This window comes from Ciconia boyciana, chromosome 11, assembly GCF_034638445.1.
Source record: "Ciconia boyciana chromosome 11, ASM3463844v1, whole genome shotgun sequence".
Lineage (NCBI taxonomy): Eukaryota > Metazoa > Chordata > Aves > Ciconiiformes > Ciconiidae > Ciconia > Ciconia boyciana.
In genome coordinates this window covers 5,095,584-5,110,557 of record NC_132944.1, presented here as the reverse complement: position 1 = coordinate 5,110,557, position 14,974 = coordinate 5,095,584, and the positions used below count along the sequence as shown (strand labels likewise).

The following is a 14,974-nucleotide window of genomic DNA, read 5'->3' as shown; positions in this document are numbered from 1 at the left end:
GTTAGGCTAAGAAATGGCTTAACTGAGAAAAGCCTTTAGGAGGTCTTGTGAGTGATGATATACTGTGAAAAAAAGGCCATGAAAAATTGGCAATAACCTTGAACAGTCATATTTTTAAATTGCTGTTCTAATGCTACACGGATATAATGTAAATATTTCTTACTTTCAAAAAGGTTTAAATTTTACTGTTTTGTATCTCCACAGCATTTGTCAAGTAGACACAGTGTCCAGCAGAGCACATCACAGGTAAATATCATCTACATATGAATTTTTGTTGCCTTTAAGTGTTTGGTAATGTATGTAAAGGTATGATAGAGATTATTGGATAAGTCCCTACCCATAGAACACTTCCTCAGAAGATCCCCAAGTAATTAACTTAAGGTCCTTCCTCAACTTCCATTTAGGCCTCTCTTCCTTAGCTCTAACTGTTGTTCTTAAAAGATCCACTTCTGCAGTGATATTGAAAGCCTCGGTCTGCCCATGTCAGTCATCTTTCCACCTGCTGACATGTGGCTTAGTAGGCTTCTGTTTCACATGTCCTTTATGTAGTAATGCAGTCCTTTCCTGGTCATGGAATCTGGGTCTAATCTTTGCAGCAGAACTGTGCTTCCACAGGTACCTGTCTTTAAAGGATGAGGATTTACTTGGGTTTAATTTAAAATCCAGAACAAAATTCATTTTAAGCTCTATTTTTTAAGATAGTACAAATCTTAACATTTTCAGACTTTCAACCCAGATTTTCTTTGTTAGTATGTACCTGTCTATGCATTCAGAGGAGACTAGCCTAGGGAGCTTACGATACTCATGCAACCTGATTATTAAGATCAGCATACAATGGATAGAAAGGGCTATAAAAATTAAAGAATAATTTTATTTCTAATTATACTTTTTCTCTACCTCAGTTTTCACTGTTGTAAGTAGATCTTGATATACTGAGTCAAAATGTAAACCTTTCTGCTATTTGACTATTGGTTGCTCATGTTATCAACCGTTGTTGAGATTTCTTTTTGTTATACCTGCAGGGTATATTAACCTGTAAAGCTTGGTTCTAAATGACCTCCATAAATGAATTGCAGCTGCTGAAAAGAAATAACGTAACAAATGTCATCCTTCAAAAATGCTTTGAAGTCCATCTGCTTTAAATGCAAATCATCAAGAACCACCCTAGCACGACCTTGTTATAGTTCATTTTCAGTACCAGAATCAAGACAATGTTTGAGAAATAGGATTGACTTGGTTTACTGGATAAAAATAGATTTCAAATGCATAAACCATTTATCTTATATTTACTTGGTTATTGTGGTTTCTCAGACTATTCAAATTAAAAGTTGAAGAAATAGAGGAAGAAAACTTAATCTGGCATGTATCTCTAAGGTAGAATGTATTTGAGATTAAGCTTTTACTTGATGGAGAAAAGAGAACAGAATCTCAGTTAAAATGATCAAGTCAGTCACGTGTCTTTTATTCGTGAAGAACTAAAAATCATTTTCATTGTTTTTAATCAGGTGGATACAATTCGTCAGCGTCATGGGGAAGCTTGCCGTATGCCAGTGCCTCATCACTTCTTCCTCAGTCTGAAGAGCTTCACCTACAATACAATTGGAGAAGACACAGATGTCTTTTTTTCTTTGTACGATGTTCGAGAAGGCAAGCAGATCAGGTAGGACTGTATGAAATAACTAAAAAGCTTCCTAGGAAAAAAATTATGAACAAAGCAAATATATTGGGGAAAAACATGTGAGCTATTCTTGTGATACAACTGAAAGGAGAAAGCTGATAAATCATAAGTTGACAGCCCTGCAATGCATACATGAGAATATCTGTAATACTAATCATTGTATATGAAGTTTAATGCTTACATATAAGCAAAGCATTAAAGGCACAGAATAGTTGAATTTTGTTTCGGTTTCTGACTTGGCCTCCACACATTACTGAAGGTCTTAGTGATGAGTAGCTGCCTTCTTAGGGCTCTTGTTTAAGAAGTACTAATAATGGCAGGGCCACAGTGTATGACTGTTTTGAAAAGAGGACTGCTGTGTGTTTGGGTGCTGAATCGAGGCTCTTGAACTCTCATCCACTCCTTGCCTTGCAGTCATGTCACAGTTAGCTTGTTTTCATTACTCTGTTGCTATCAGTATAAACTGAAGTATTCATATTCATCCTTACGTCTAGGCTGGACAACTGTGCTGCTCAGTATGTTGAGGTAATTGGTACTGATGTAAAGAAATATGAAATGTGCTGTATTTTTTCCTTTACAAGCATGTGTTTTCAAAACATCACAATATGTAGAAGAGTATTGTAGCATATGCATTGTGTCTCGGAAATTAAGTAAGTGTAGGTTGGTCTGATCTAAAGTACGGCATGTTTGTGGGGGTTTTTTTGAGTTTTGATTAAGGCATGTCCTGACAGTTGGCACGGACCACATTTGCTACCGTGGTCAGAACTGTCCTAGTTTTCAGCAAATTAAATTCAGGTTTGTTCCAAACAGAGGAAAGAGGCCCAAAATGTTCTTTCCTCTCTTTGGAAGAACATTATTACGTGAATAATGTTCATCCAAGAAAGTTCAGAGTAGCGTGATAACGGTTTTGTAGCTCTTCAGAATACATCCCACTAAAAAAGTGGTCTATATTAGAAAGCTCTAATGGCTTGATGGCGTCTTATAAATATGTGTCTGCCACCGTTTAGTTAGGCAACTTAAAGGTCATTTTGCAGAATATGATGAGAATGCCTAATCTGATACTACATCATGTTTATTTCACCCCCACTAAGTGAGAAATGCTTGTTTTCATGTACTTAGGAGGACATGCCTATAATTCTTCTGTTGAGAGAATTAACAGAAAATAGCTGTTAAGAGGAAAAGGTGCAAATGGCAAATCAAAACAAAATTACTCACAATTAATTAGCTCATACCACAAAGCAGTAAAATATCAAATTATTTAGATGAGGAAAGCTGCAGGGAAGAGAAGGGGACAAACTGCTGCCATGACTGTGGAAGGCCTCAGAAATTGCTTCAAAAGGAGATGAATTGTCTTGGGCTGCAGTTTGCATAGTATGTAAATATTGAGTGGGAAAGCCTTAAGAAGGGGTTTTGCCAGTGATTAAAAAAAAATAATAATAATAGTTACAATGAGAAGTACAAAGGGTGGTTCAGGTGTATTTAAATATATGTAATAACGCTTTGATGTGCAAACAGTTGTTATTACTTAGCTCTTCATATTGCGCATCAGTGATCTACTGCAGTGAAAACAGCATAATTTTTACATTTTCTTACACCCCGAAGAGTGGTGAGGAAGAAGCCTGTAATGAGGCTGAGCTCTGTCTTAGAGAAGAAACTTAAAAACAGAAAACAGCCAAACACATTTAGAATGATGTTTCTATATCTACCTTAAAAGATTTAAGTTTCTTTCCTCTTCCGTATGCTTCAGGAAATAGTGCATTAAGGTAAAAAAAACAAGCAAAGCTTCTGCACGCTGCATTCTAAATGGAAAGGACAAATGGACTTTTCTGGAATGGTTTCGAGGTTGATAAATTTCTTATCCAAACAGTTCACACTGGAGGTTGTCTGGCTTTCAGTGTTAGTGCTTTGGACATCTAGTAGATTACAAAGCTCACTGAACCTGTTGGTTGCAATAGTTATTTCCCAGTTAGGTTAAGTGAAGAATCGGTGAAAGTTCCAGTGTTTTTCAAGAGCTGAAGTAATAGCATGTACCAATTATGGATTAGCAATCAGAAGGTTGGAGCAGCAGCTGAAATACAATTTGAGATGTATTCCCAGGTTCTGAATACAAATATGGTACTGTACCATGTTTAATGGTTTGAATGGTTTGTGCTGTCTAAAAATGAGAAGCAGACAAAAGATGACAGTGGGGAGATATGGATAGCACAATGCTGCTATCAGAGGGGTAAGACCTAGAGGTAAAAAAGAAACAGAAAAAGTGACTTAATTTTTACTCTGACAGAATTATTAAATGAAATACTTGTAAGTAAATAGAACTGGGTCGATGAACGTCTGTCTCAATAACTTATTTCAGCCCACAACAGAAACAACCTGTCAATCTGAGTATGAGGTAATGGCTCAGATCAAAAGATATGAAAGTCTATTTGTATGTTTTAAAGTATTTGGGATTTTTTGTTGCAAAAATTCTCCCATTCTTTTACATACAAAAGACATTAGTCTAGCAACAAAATCTTTGTTACTAAACTGTAATACCTCTGTTTGCCATGTGGAAGTTAGCAGAAAACAATGAGAAATTTGACCTAGTTTTGATTACAGCCGATGGGGAAGTACAGCCCCATTGTGAGAAGTAGCTTGGGATGAATGATCATGAAATAATAGTGTTGACAGTAACTAGAAAAGGAAAGAAAGAAAATGTTAACGTAAAGATGGTGAACTTCAGTAAGGCAGGTGTCAATAAACGTCAAAACAAGATAGGTAAACCGATATGGAGGAAATAAATTTGAGAGTTGTCAATTCCTTAATACTATTGAAGAGCACAAAAGCAAATTGTTTCAATATGAAGGAAAGTTTAAATATATGGCAACAACAGAAAGCCTGTATCATGTATTCTTTGGTGAAATGGAGTCTGGAAGGAAATAAAAAAAGGATAAACTAATGACATTGCACAAACAGGGATGGGAAGAGACAGAAACTTGTAGAAAAAATGCAATTAGCAAATGACATCAAGGACAAAAAAAGAATAATTCTATAATGATTTAGCAGCAAAAAAATATTTTTTTACAAAAATCAAGAAATAACTGAACAGATTAAAGGGGACACTAAGCTATCAGCAGATGTTCCCAAGATAGCTGGAGTATTTAATAGCTGTTTTGCCTCTGACTCCCTAAGAAGGGCAACTGCAATCAGATGACAAATGCAGAAAGTTCTGGAACAAATAAACTATTTATTAGCACTTAGAAGCTAACAAGACAATAAGTAAAAGTCAACATAGATTTGTCAAGCACAAGTCACATCAGAGCCAACTAATTTTGTTCTGTTACATGGGAATGCACCTCATGCCTCAACAGAAGAGAAGCATTAAACTTTATATGGTAAAGCGGGGAGATACAAACTAGGTGAAACTATTGCAAAAAGGGCTGGAAAACTGGTGGAAAAACTGATCCCGATATACATAAAAATGTATATTTTAAAAAACATTTTTGCAGCATTATTTCAAAGGGCAGAAATAAACTAAATTCAGTAAAGCAGTGAGGTTTAGCTACCTTTACAATAGCTCTTTTTTACTAATAAATACATAAAATTATTCATAACTTCAAAAATAACACATTCAAGAGCATGATATCAATTTTTTCTGAAAATAAGCTTGAAGAATCCACTAAGTATGAAAAATGACAAATATATTTCAGTATGATTTTTTCATTATAAAGTTTATGTTTAAACATGTAAAGGTTTTTTATTCTGACTGCATCTTAAACCAGAATATAGCACTGTTTTACCAGTTACCCTATTTTACTCCATTGAGGCTTAAAAGTTTCTTGTTGTCTAGAAATATCCTTAATTATGGAGAGTGAATAGAACAAAAAAGAAATTCTGATGTGATTTAACTTGAAAAACTGGGGCCTAATCAGTAATAATGCGTGGAAAATAGTGTCGTGCATATTTCTGCTTGTAACTCCTCTGTCTGCCTACTTACTGTGTCTGTACCATGCCCGTTATAATAGACCTCCTCATGACTGGAGATTTGGGAAGACGTGGTAAGTATCTGTGGTAGTGTCGATACCTTTGACAGAGGAAGTCCATGTGTACGTTTCTCATACAGAATATACACAAGATCTTTCTGTTGAGAGACCAGATTTTCCCTACGGTGTCTGTAGAAGGCGTACGTTTGCTGATGATCTCCTCTCTTTAATACACAGCGTTATGAGAAGGCCTTATGATCTTTCGACTGGTCTGTTGAGTCAGAATGCAGCACTGCCTGGGTTTTTTTAATTGTTTGTTTGTTTCTTTCTGTGTAGCGTCTTTTCTTGCTGTCAGTTTATCTTGGTGTTGCATTCTATGGAGTACAAGGATGGCCCATTCCGACATGCAGACAGTCAAGCTGATGCATCAGACTAGCTGCCTGGGAGAAATAAGAAATTACCTGGGCATGCAGAGACAGAATTAGAAAAGCGAAAGCTCAGCTGGAGTTGAATGTAGAGAGGGAGAGAGAAAGAAACGCACACACAGCTTCTGTAGGTACATTGGCAGCAAATGGAAGACAAAGGAAAACATGGCCCAAATGCTCAGCAGGGCAGTGTATGATGGAATGAGGAACAGTGGCTGTTTTAAGTAATGAATATTTTCAGCTTAAACAATTGTAGTGCTAGCAACAGGTGGCTGTACGTATTTTTAGATGTAAATTTACAGTGGAGATTGGCAGCTAAGGACATTTACAGTGATGTGGTAATGAAACTCTTAAGATTTTGTCATAGATTTTTTTTTTTGTAACATGTGCACAAAGACATTGAAAGTACATTCTTTGGTTTGCGTTGTGCAGTACTCAAAAGTTCAGTTGCTCCTAATTTGCTGCTCTTGTGCCATCTGCCTTATCAGCTCTTCACTTACAAGATCACATACTCACCATAGCGCACATTATATTTTCTCCTTCCTGCTTATATGACTCTTTTTTTATTATTAACATTTATTATTCCATTCTGTCTAATTCAAAAATCTTATGTAACTATTTTTGCAATGTCTTCATGGTATTATCTTTATTTTGGCTTTGGAAACAAAGAAACAGAGGAATTCCGTAGCAATTTTTCAGAATATTGCATTCTTTTTCTTCAATTCATGTATAACAAGGTTACCCAGAAGTGATCACATAGAACAAATTAAGAAAGTGTGTATGGATAGGTGGATATTACTCAGTTTAAGAACTGCTTTCTCTTCTACTCTGTGCTATTGTAGTGTTTCTCTGTATGATGATCCCAACACATCTTGTTAAGAGATTGATACAATCATATTCTGAGAAATATTAAATGTACAGTGTGTCTAAAAAGCCTATATTATAGACATGCAACCTAGAGAAGTTTAAAGGTAATGAAAATGTGCTCTGGAAATGTTACTCGAGGAACCGTGAAGGATGGGAATTACAGTAATACACTCTTCCCCACGTTATCCTGTAGTGCCCCAGGAAATGTGAGAAAGCTTACTTAAGATAAAAGTTAGCCAAAAAAAAAAAAAAAGATAGGAAGCAATAGAAAAAAAGATGTTACTTTTTATTCTGTGGTTTTGCCTTGGGAAGATAGCAGAGAAGAGGAAAGAAGAGACAGCAACTGTCCTAACGAAAGATATTCCTATCAGAAATTAAGGTTCCATTTACCCAAAGAAAAGTGGAAGCCAACTGAGATGCTGACAAAGCCGTGGGGAATACTTAGTATGATCCTCACGGTGCCTTCTGTGGGTCCATGTTATTGTAATTTTTTCAGTACTGCAGGTGTTTTTAAGTGTCTTATTTTATCCGTAAATTCTATCTAGGTAAAAATGCTTGTTAGTAATCAGAATCCAAACTTGTCTCACCCAAGTGTGGCAGATATTTTAAACTAGAGTACTTAGCATTTTTAGTGATTGTCTGGTTCCTAAGCACTGCGTTAATAGGGTATGCAGGGGGAATAGAGCGTTCATCCAGAGAAGCCATGCAAACAGAGGAATTGGGAGGAGAAGAAATATCTTCCACTGGCAGAGGCAAGTTTTATGGTATATGCAGTATGGTAGTGGTGAGTAAGTCTACACTCAAAAGGTCAGCAGTGAATTTGCATTATATCCAACTCCCTATTTTGTCACATAAAAAGACAAGTTTAGGTTTGTCAATTTTTCCTGCACATTTTTTTCCTGTTGAGAACCTTTAGGATGCTCTGAATCCTAAATATCATATGGGATAATCATCAAGAAGTCTTCAAAGCCTCTATTGCTGTCTGACTTGGTATACAAGAATTCTTCTGAAGATTAAGAGTTTGGATTCAGATGCCTATGGCTGAATTGGAAGCCTCTCTGTATCACTCCAACAATACTGAGTTTGTTCTAATAAGTGTGATTCTTCATTAAATAAAAAGGATCAAATAACATTACAAAAGGCACCACTTTCACTGGTCCATTTAATTATTTTCTAGCTGCTAACTATGCCTTGGATTTTTTTCAGTGCCATAGAGAAGGCAAAACAAGATGGATGTTATCTTCTACTGAAATGCAATTGGAACGATGCTTATCAAATAAAAGATATTTAAAAAAAAAAAAATCATGTAGTTGACATATCTTATATGGGGCCTGTCCTAATAACAGAAAGATAAGAAAAATCCAGGATGAAAGGCTATAAAACTGGAAAATAATAGATGGTTGTTCAGTGTTGGTAAGGACTACTGTGTATTCCTCATGTGAGGGTACACATGGATGCATCATGTAGATCTTGTCTTCTGTGTGTTTCAGTATAATTTTCTTTGACAGTTTTGTAGTGTCTAGGCAGCTTTCAGGGAGTTTATGAATGCTGTCAGTTAGAGGTGGGGGAAAGAGTTAACTTTTTATGGAGAAGCAGAGAAATAAATGCACCTGCAAATGCAGAACCACATATTCCTTCCGCTTACATACTTCCCACTGGGCTCTTAAGACTCTTAAAGCATGGGAAATTTCTGGGGATCATAGATGATGATCAGGTTTAATGGGCATATATAAATCTATATACTGATGACCCAGTTATCTTACAGTACAGTGAAATGAGAGGAAAGATGCTGCGTTGTTATTGACCTTGAAAGCTATGTCTAGTTCTCATGTATGCAAATTCCTGCACTTTTTCTGGAGGGGTCTAATTTCCATAATGCCTCTCTGAATGCACTAGTACAGAGAACAATATTCTACCCACTGACATTTTTCATATTTCCTTTTTTTAAAAATTCTGTTTCTCCAGGACCTAATCAAATAGTTATCTCAGCTTTTCACCTTTCAACTTTTTTTTTTTTTTGCTTCTCAAACCATTCCTTTCATTTCCTTTTGCAGGTGTCCATCCTTCAGTAACTTACTGTTAAGTGAATTTTTTTTTTTCTTCAGATCTTTATTATTTCTCTTTTTCGGTATAAGAGAAACATCCAGATGGAATTAGTAGAATTTCTTCCTCTGATTATAATTTAAAATAATTTGATTTGGAAAATAAAATACTAATTTTTTAAGGGGGAAGAGAAAGAAAAAAAAAAAGAGCAATGGAATTGAAATCATTCATGAGCGCCAGTTTGTGGGAATGTGAAGCACTGCAATGAGAGAGCAATGTAGGAAAGGAATAGTAACAGTGTAGTAATAATTTGGGTGGTTATTAACTTGGACTGATTAACATTTCACACCTCTGTTTTTTTACTCTGTACAAAATTGTGTCTTTGGGCTTTGTCCAAATGACATTATGCTGTATAACTGTAACCTTACACAATGAGCACATACCATGTTGTTATGATATTTTTTCTTATTATTTAAGTGATAAATGTAGACATGAACAGAGACAGTGTGCTCAGACTCTCAGATATGGGGGCAGGGTATGACTTGCTACCAAGAGATGTTTGCTGTAATGTAAGATGACTGTCCAAAATTTTGTATTGAAATACTGTGTGCTACCAGAGTATACAACATTCTTTCACGCTATAGGTTGATATCCTGATATGCATCATAAGCATAAATCAGTTGTACTCTAAGGTAAGGGTAAAGACAGAAAATGCTCATACAAAAAACAATCAGAAGGTATGGAATAAAAAAAAAGGAATAATAAAATACGTATTTTTCTAAGCCAAACATCTGCCTCGGCATCTCCCTCTTTAAAATAAACAAACCCAAAGATATATTAGCGTAAATGGTGTGTGGTCTGTGTTATATAGTAGACAAGACTGAATTATTATAATGATCCCATCTGCTCTTAAAATTAATCTGTTATAATATAGTAGAAAAGACTTCTATCTATCAACTGGTAGCCTCCTAGCAGCATCATGATGGAAGCTGATCTTGACTAGAGATTGCAATTGGGAAAAGGTGTGCTGGCAGAATATTTTCCTGCCAAAGATGCTACCTTAGAATTCCAAATTGCACACTGTTCTTTACCTAGGACAATAAGACACAGGGTGGAGAAGCATGTGTCTGCTCTGGAGCAAGACTTGAGCCTTCAGTGGTTAATTTATAACTGCTTCTAGCTTTTCTAATGCAAATCAATATTTATTGGTTAGGTGCATTATAGAGAAAATCCTTGTTCCTTTAAAAAAAAAAAATCCTCTGAAGTTCATGAAGCAGCTTCATTGCCTCTTTCTTTGCTCTTGCTTCTTTGATTCTTGCCTCAGAGTATGTGGCGGTATTAACAAGGTTAGCATCTAGCCCTTTACAAAGCATCTCATTGTGTTTTGTTGAGATGCCTTTTCACATTCTTTTCCTTCTTACTGCAGGATAAAATTGTAATCCATTCTTTCTCAGCAGATGGCTAGGTAAAACACGTGCAGAAATGTGAGAAAACGGAGACTCACAGTGATTTTAAAATACTAGACATGTAGAAGTGTATCTTCTACCCAGCTGCCAATTTTCAATACAGTGCTAGGAATCTGGTAATTTTGAAACATCTATTTCTGTGTTAAAATGGAAAAGCAATAGGCAAAATGAGAGAAAATACAACCTCGTTCTTTAATGCTATTGCTAATAGGTAACATGGAAAGATGGTTTCATGGAAATGTTCTGAATTTGTGGGTGAATGTTGGGGAGAACCTGAGTAGTGCAGTCCCTCACATCTTCTGTCTTAAGAATTTAGCGCCATTGACAAAGCAACTCTCAGGAAAGAAATAAAATTTGGAAACATAATTATGGACTAAAAAAATGCTGTTACCTTATCATGATAGTTGGATTTAGCTATTCTGAAGTCATCTAACATACAATCATCTGCCCTCTTTTTCAAGGCTGAATCAAAAAATTTTAAGTGGCAATGTTTTGTTGTTAATACTGCTCTACAGCTGTCTATGGGTGGTAACTGCAGAAGTAATGTAGATAATGATTTCCTATTTGTAACTCACCTCATGATCTTGAGATACTTTTCAACCAAATTCTTTTACCTGCTAAAAATTAGCAGCCAAATATATAAAGTTTCAGACACTGAAGGTGTAAAAATAATAGAGAACAATGTGATCATTATTTTAAATGTATTGTCTCCTAGGCCTTGTAAACAGGTTAACTTCCCCTGCATGATCAAAGTGGTTTTGGTTTGACCAGTGTGTATGTGTGTTGGAAAAGGAAGAGTTTTCTCAAGCTACTACTCACTTGTACGGTCTTGTCCTAGTTTAATATCTCTGAACTTCCATTACTTCTCATAGGTGTCATTGAATTGATAAGGGTCACAATACTGTCTTTTTTGGGGAGGCTGTAAGAAGAAAATATTTGTGACAGTGTTTAGATAGAGTAGAATAGAATTCACCACTTTGAAACACTGGATTTAGAAATGATGGATTTGTAGGGGAATTGATTTTCACTTTTTCCGTAGTAGGAGTTTTCTCAGACACAGTATCCCTATTTCAGACGTCAGGATACAAATCTGTATACCAAGTTGCTGGAGATAACCTTGACAAATTTGACAGGAATCTTCATCTCTTTGTGTATTTATTGATGACAGTTAGCTCCATGGTTCTCATCATAATTTAGTCATGTTTTCTTGACTTTAACTGTCAATAGAAATGTGTATCAGCTGCTCCAAAATGTTAGCAAGAACAGTGTAGCTAAAATTATATTGTGTTTATGCATTTCTTCTTGAATAATTCTCTTGTGACACTCCCTAATGTAGACAATTATCATTGTCTGGAACTTTCCTTTTAAACACTAAGCAGACTTCTGAAAAAGTGATAGCAAATTTTCCACAGGTTCTGTCTGAGTTAGGGGTTTGAGTCCTCTCAGATCTCTGATACACAGGATCAGCATGCTTAATGGGAGAATACCTGTACAGAGCAACTCTACGTGCTCCAAACCAGAGTTGTAGAAACTGTATGCATTGTAGAAATCGGATGCTGCTTGGGTAGAGGGAGGCTTAGCAGCTGAGAATGGCAAAGGGAAAGATACAGACAGGTGAAGAATAAACAGGAAGATAAGCATTAATAAAGTCAGAAGGAGGGAAGACAGGATCACTGGGTAGACGAATATGGTTGAAGTTGAATAGCTGAAAAAGGAATGAAGTTCGTTAACGTGGAAAGATCCACATTGAAAGTTGTGGCAAAAACGTCTGACTGCGTTCTCTCCCAGAATATGGAACTGACCTTAAGATCCCTTTTTCTACGTTGCTTCTCTCGTTAGGTAATAGCTCTGGGAGTGCTGTGGCAATGTGTATGTATTTATCCCCTCTTAATTGCTTTAAAATATTATCATGTTCCGCTATTGCCAGTTGCTATGTTAGGAAGCAGAAAATTATGTTTTATATTTATTGTGCAATTACATGCTAAACTTCCAATTTGTTATGTTTTTAATAGCAGCCTTCTCATAGTTATTTTAAAATAGAAAAGTTATCTCATTCCCTGTCAGTATAATGATTTGTCTACTGGGAAAAAATAACATCGTATCATTCAGAATTGTTTCTTTAATATTCAGAGAATTTTCCTAGGGATTAGGCTTACTAACTAATGAGGTTTTTCTTCTTCTTAGTCATGAAAAAAAATCCATCTTTCTAGTTTTTATCTCTTTTTGAGCAATCTGATCTGTTGGGATAGCTAACCCTCCATCAGTTCCTCCTGTACTTTAGTTGATTGTGTTCTTAGTATTTCAAGGAAAGTATTTTTCTTACTTTTGTACAATAGATAATCCACAGCAGTAGTAACAAGGCGGATATCAGTTCTTGATTCTGCTCAAGATGAACTTTCTTAAAAACATAATCCAGTAAGCAAACATTAAGGAATATTGCCATCCACAGCAATGGCCCTTGTTCTGGTCACTCTAGTTAACATGGAACATATGTGGGTCTCTGAAGTCTACTGCACACATATGGCAAGGGACAAAGAACCTTTCTGATATGATATATAACTTTTAGAAAATACAAGCTTGATCATCACTGGGGACAGATGTGACCTATGGAGTATTTCATAAGAGGGGTTTTTTATGTGTATAGATTTTTAAAAAAGGGCGAAGGAGGAATAATGCCTTTTCATTTGCTCTACCAGTTGCTTCAGCTGACTTTCATTCCCTAGATCTCTCTCCCAAATCTGCATTTGCTTGGTTTTCCTATTTATCCCTTTTCCTGTTAATATTACGTATTTTAAAGAAACTATTACTGTCTGGACTTGTATATGAAAGTTGCTGTAGAGAGGTAGGTGGTGTTATTAGAGATGTTCATTACTTCCTACAAAATTAATAATATGAAGCTATAATAAAACAGGAGGTTTTACAAAAATCAATCATATCTTGTATCTCTCATCACCCCCTCCCCACCTCCCCTTCCCCCCAAAAAATGTTTTCAGGTTGGGGATCAGATATGACATATCAGTAGGCAGGGATACAGATTTTTCTACAGGAGTGTTTTGATTTTTTTAGTTGTTAACAGGAAGAAATCAATTAGTTGCAGGTATTTGAAGTTCTTCTTCCCTTTTCCTGCTCAGAAAGAACAAAAATGTATCATGAACACAGCTAGAAGAGATTTAGCTCTCCGGACTGACGGAGTGCAAATACACGTTGTTAAAATCTTTAGGTGAACTACATAGCTCAGAGAAACCAATTACAAGTAACTTTCTATCTGTAGGAAGGCCCAGTGTAATGAATGCTACTCGTCATACTTGAGCTCTTTCTGTTGCAAAATTCACTGTCAAAACCCTGTTCTGTGTCTCTGACTGAAATTGTCATGTGCAAAGCCAAGTAACAGGGATATGGGGTTTGTAGAGCAAGAATTCAATGAGACGGCTGCTGTATTAGACCTCAGAACCATTAGCTTCTCCCAGGTTAGAGATAGTGATAAAATACTTATTCTATAAAATACCTGTAATCCAAAGTTAGAAGTCTTCCCTACAGTTATGGTCAAAGCATTTCATACTTACCACCTGGCAGGGTCAGTCTGGCTTTCTTTTCATTAGTTAAAATCACGATCAGTGGCAGGGACTAAGGAATCGCACTATATGACTAACGTCTCTTTTTTTGGAAATAGAAACTTTTTTCTAGCTAATGGAGAGGATTCCTTTCAGGAACACAAATATGTACCTTTCATGGTGTAAATAACAGAAAAATACTAATGACAGTGTCAAATGTTCAAGTGTGGCAGACTCATGAGAACCCAAGGAGAATGTAATTGGTGCTTAGCTACATTTCTCCTGCAAGCTTTAATAAAGTTTTTAACATTGTGGTGGTTTTTCCTTGATGTGGTAGAGAGGAATGACAGGTACTTATTTTCACTATTTTCTGTTTCTATGGAAACCCAGTGTTTGCAGTAAGTGTCTTACTGTAAGCTCTGTAATCCTCCCCCGTGGCTTCTAGCCAATGTGGTAACTTAATAATTCATGAGCATTAAGCCTGAATTTGCTGGGAAGCAAACTGCGTTGCTTGGAGCCGTTTTCTCAGAGCCAATTTCCCTCACAGATCTGGCGGTCTTTTCTTGAAGATGTCTTTATAAAATACACTCCATAAACCAAAGCAGTGTACTTTTCTTCACTTGTTTTTGAAACTGGGGCTATTGCAGACCATCTGAATAAGGCAGCTCATGAAAGAACCCCCTCTCTGCCTCCCTCCTGCCTTAAAAAAAAAGGGGGGGACACACGATGACCAAACACACATCATGAGGACTTGCCTGAAAAGGAAGATTTTAAATAGTCAATGAGTCATTGTTCAGACAGTATGCAAACTGAATGTTCAGCAGAGGTGATTTTTCTGTCTCAGGGGTTCGGGAGTGACCCTTATCGATGATGGATTGCTCAAATACTGCTGTGCCATGGGATCTGGTATGCACTGTTGGCTTGCATTATAAATGGGAATTCAGTTCTTCACAGACAGAGTATCATTCTGCACATATGCTTTGGC

The 14,974-nt window shown here is 36.3% G+C and overlaps 1 protein-coding gene across 1 annotated transcript in view; it reads left to right on the top strand.

Moving 5' to 3' along the window:
• DOCK3 (dedicator of cytokinesis 3) overlaps nucleotides 1–14,974 on the top strand; it is a 222,533-nt gene that overhangs the window by 89,361 nt on the left and 118,198 nt on the right. The window contains exons 8-9 of the mRNA XM_072875713.1: nucleotides 205–246; nucleotides 1,506–1,660. Of these exons, the coding sequence (XP_072731814.1) occupies nucleotides 205–246; nucleotides 1,506–1,660 (197 nt within the window). The remainder of the gene's footprint in view (nucleotides 1–204; nucleotides 247–1,505; nucleotides 1,661–14,974) is intronic.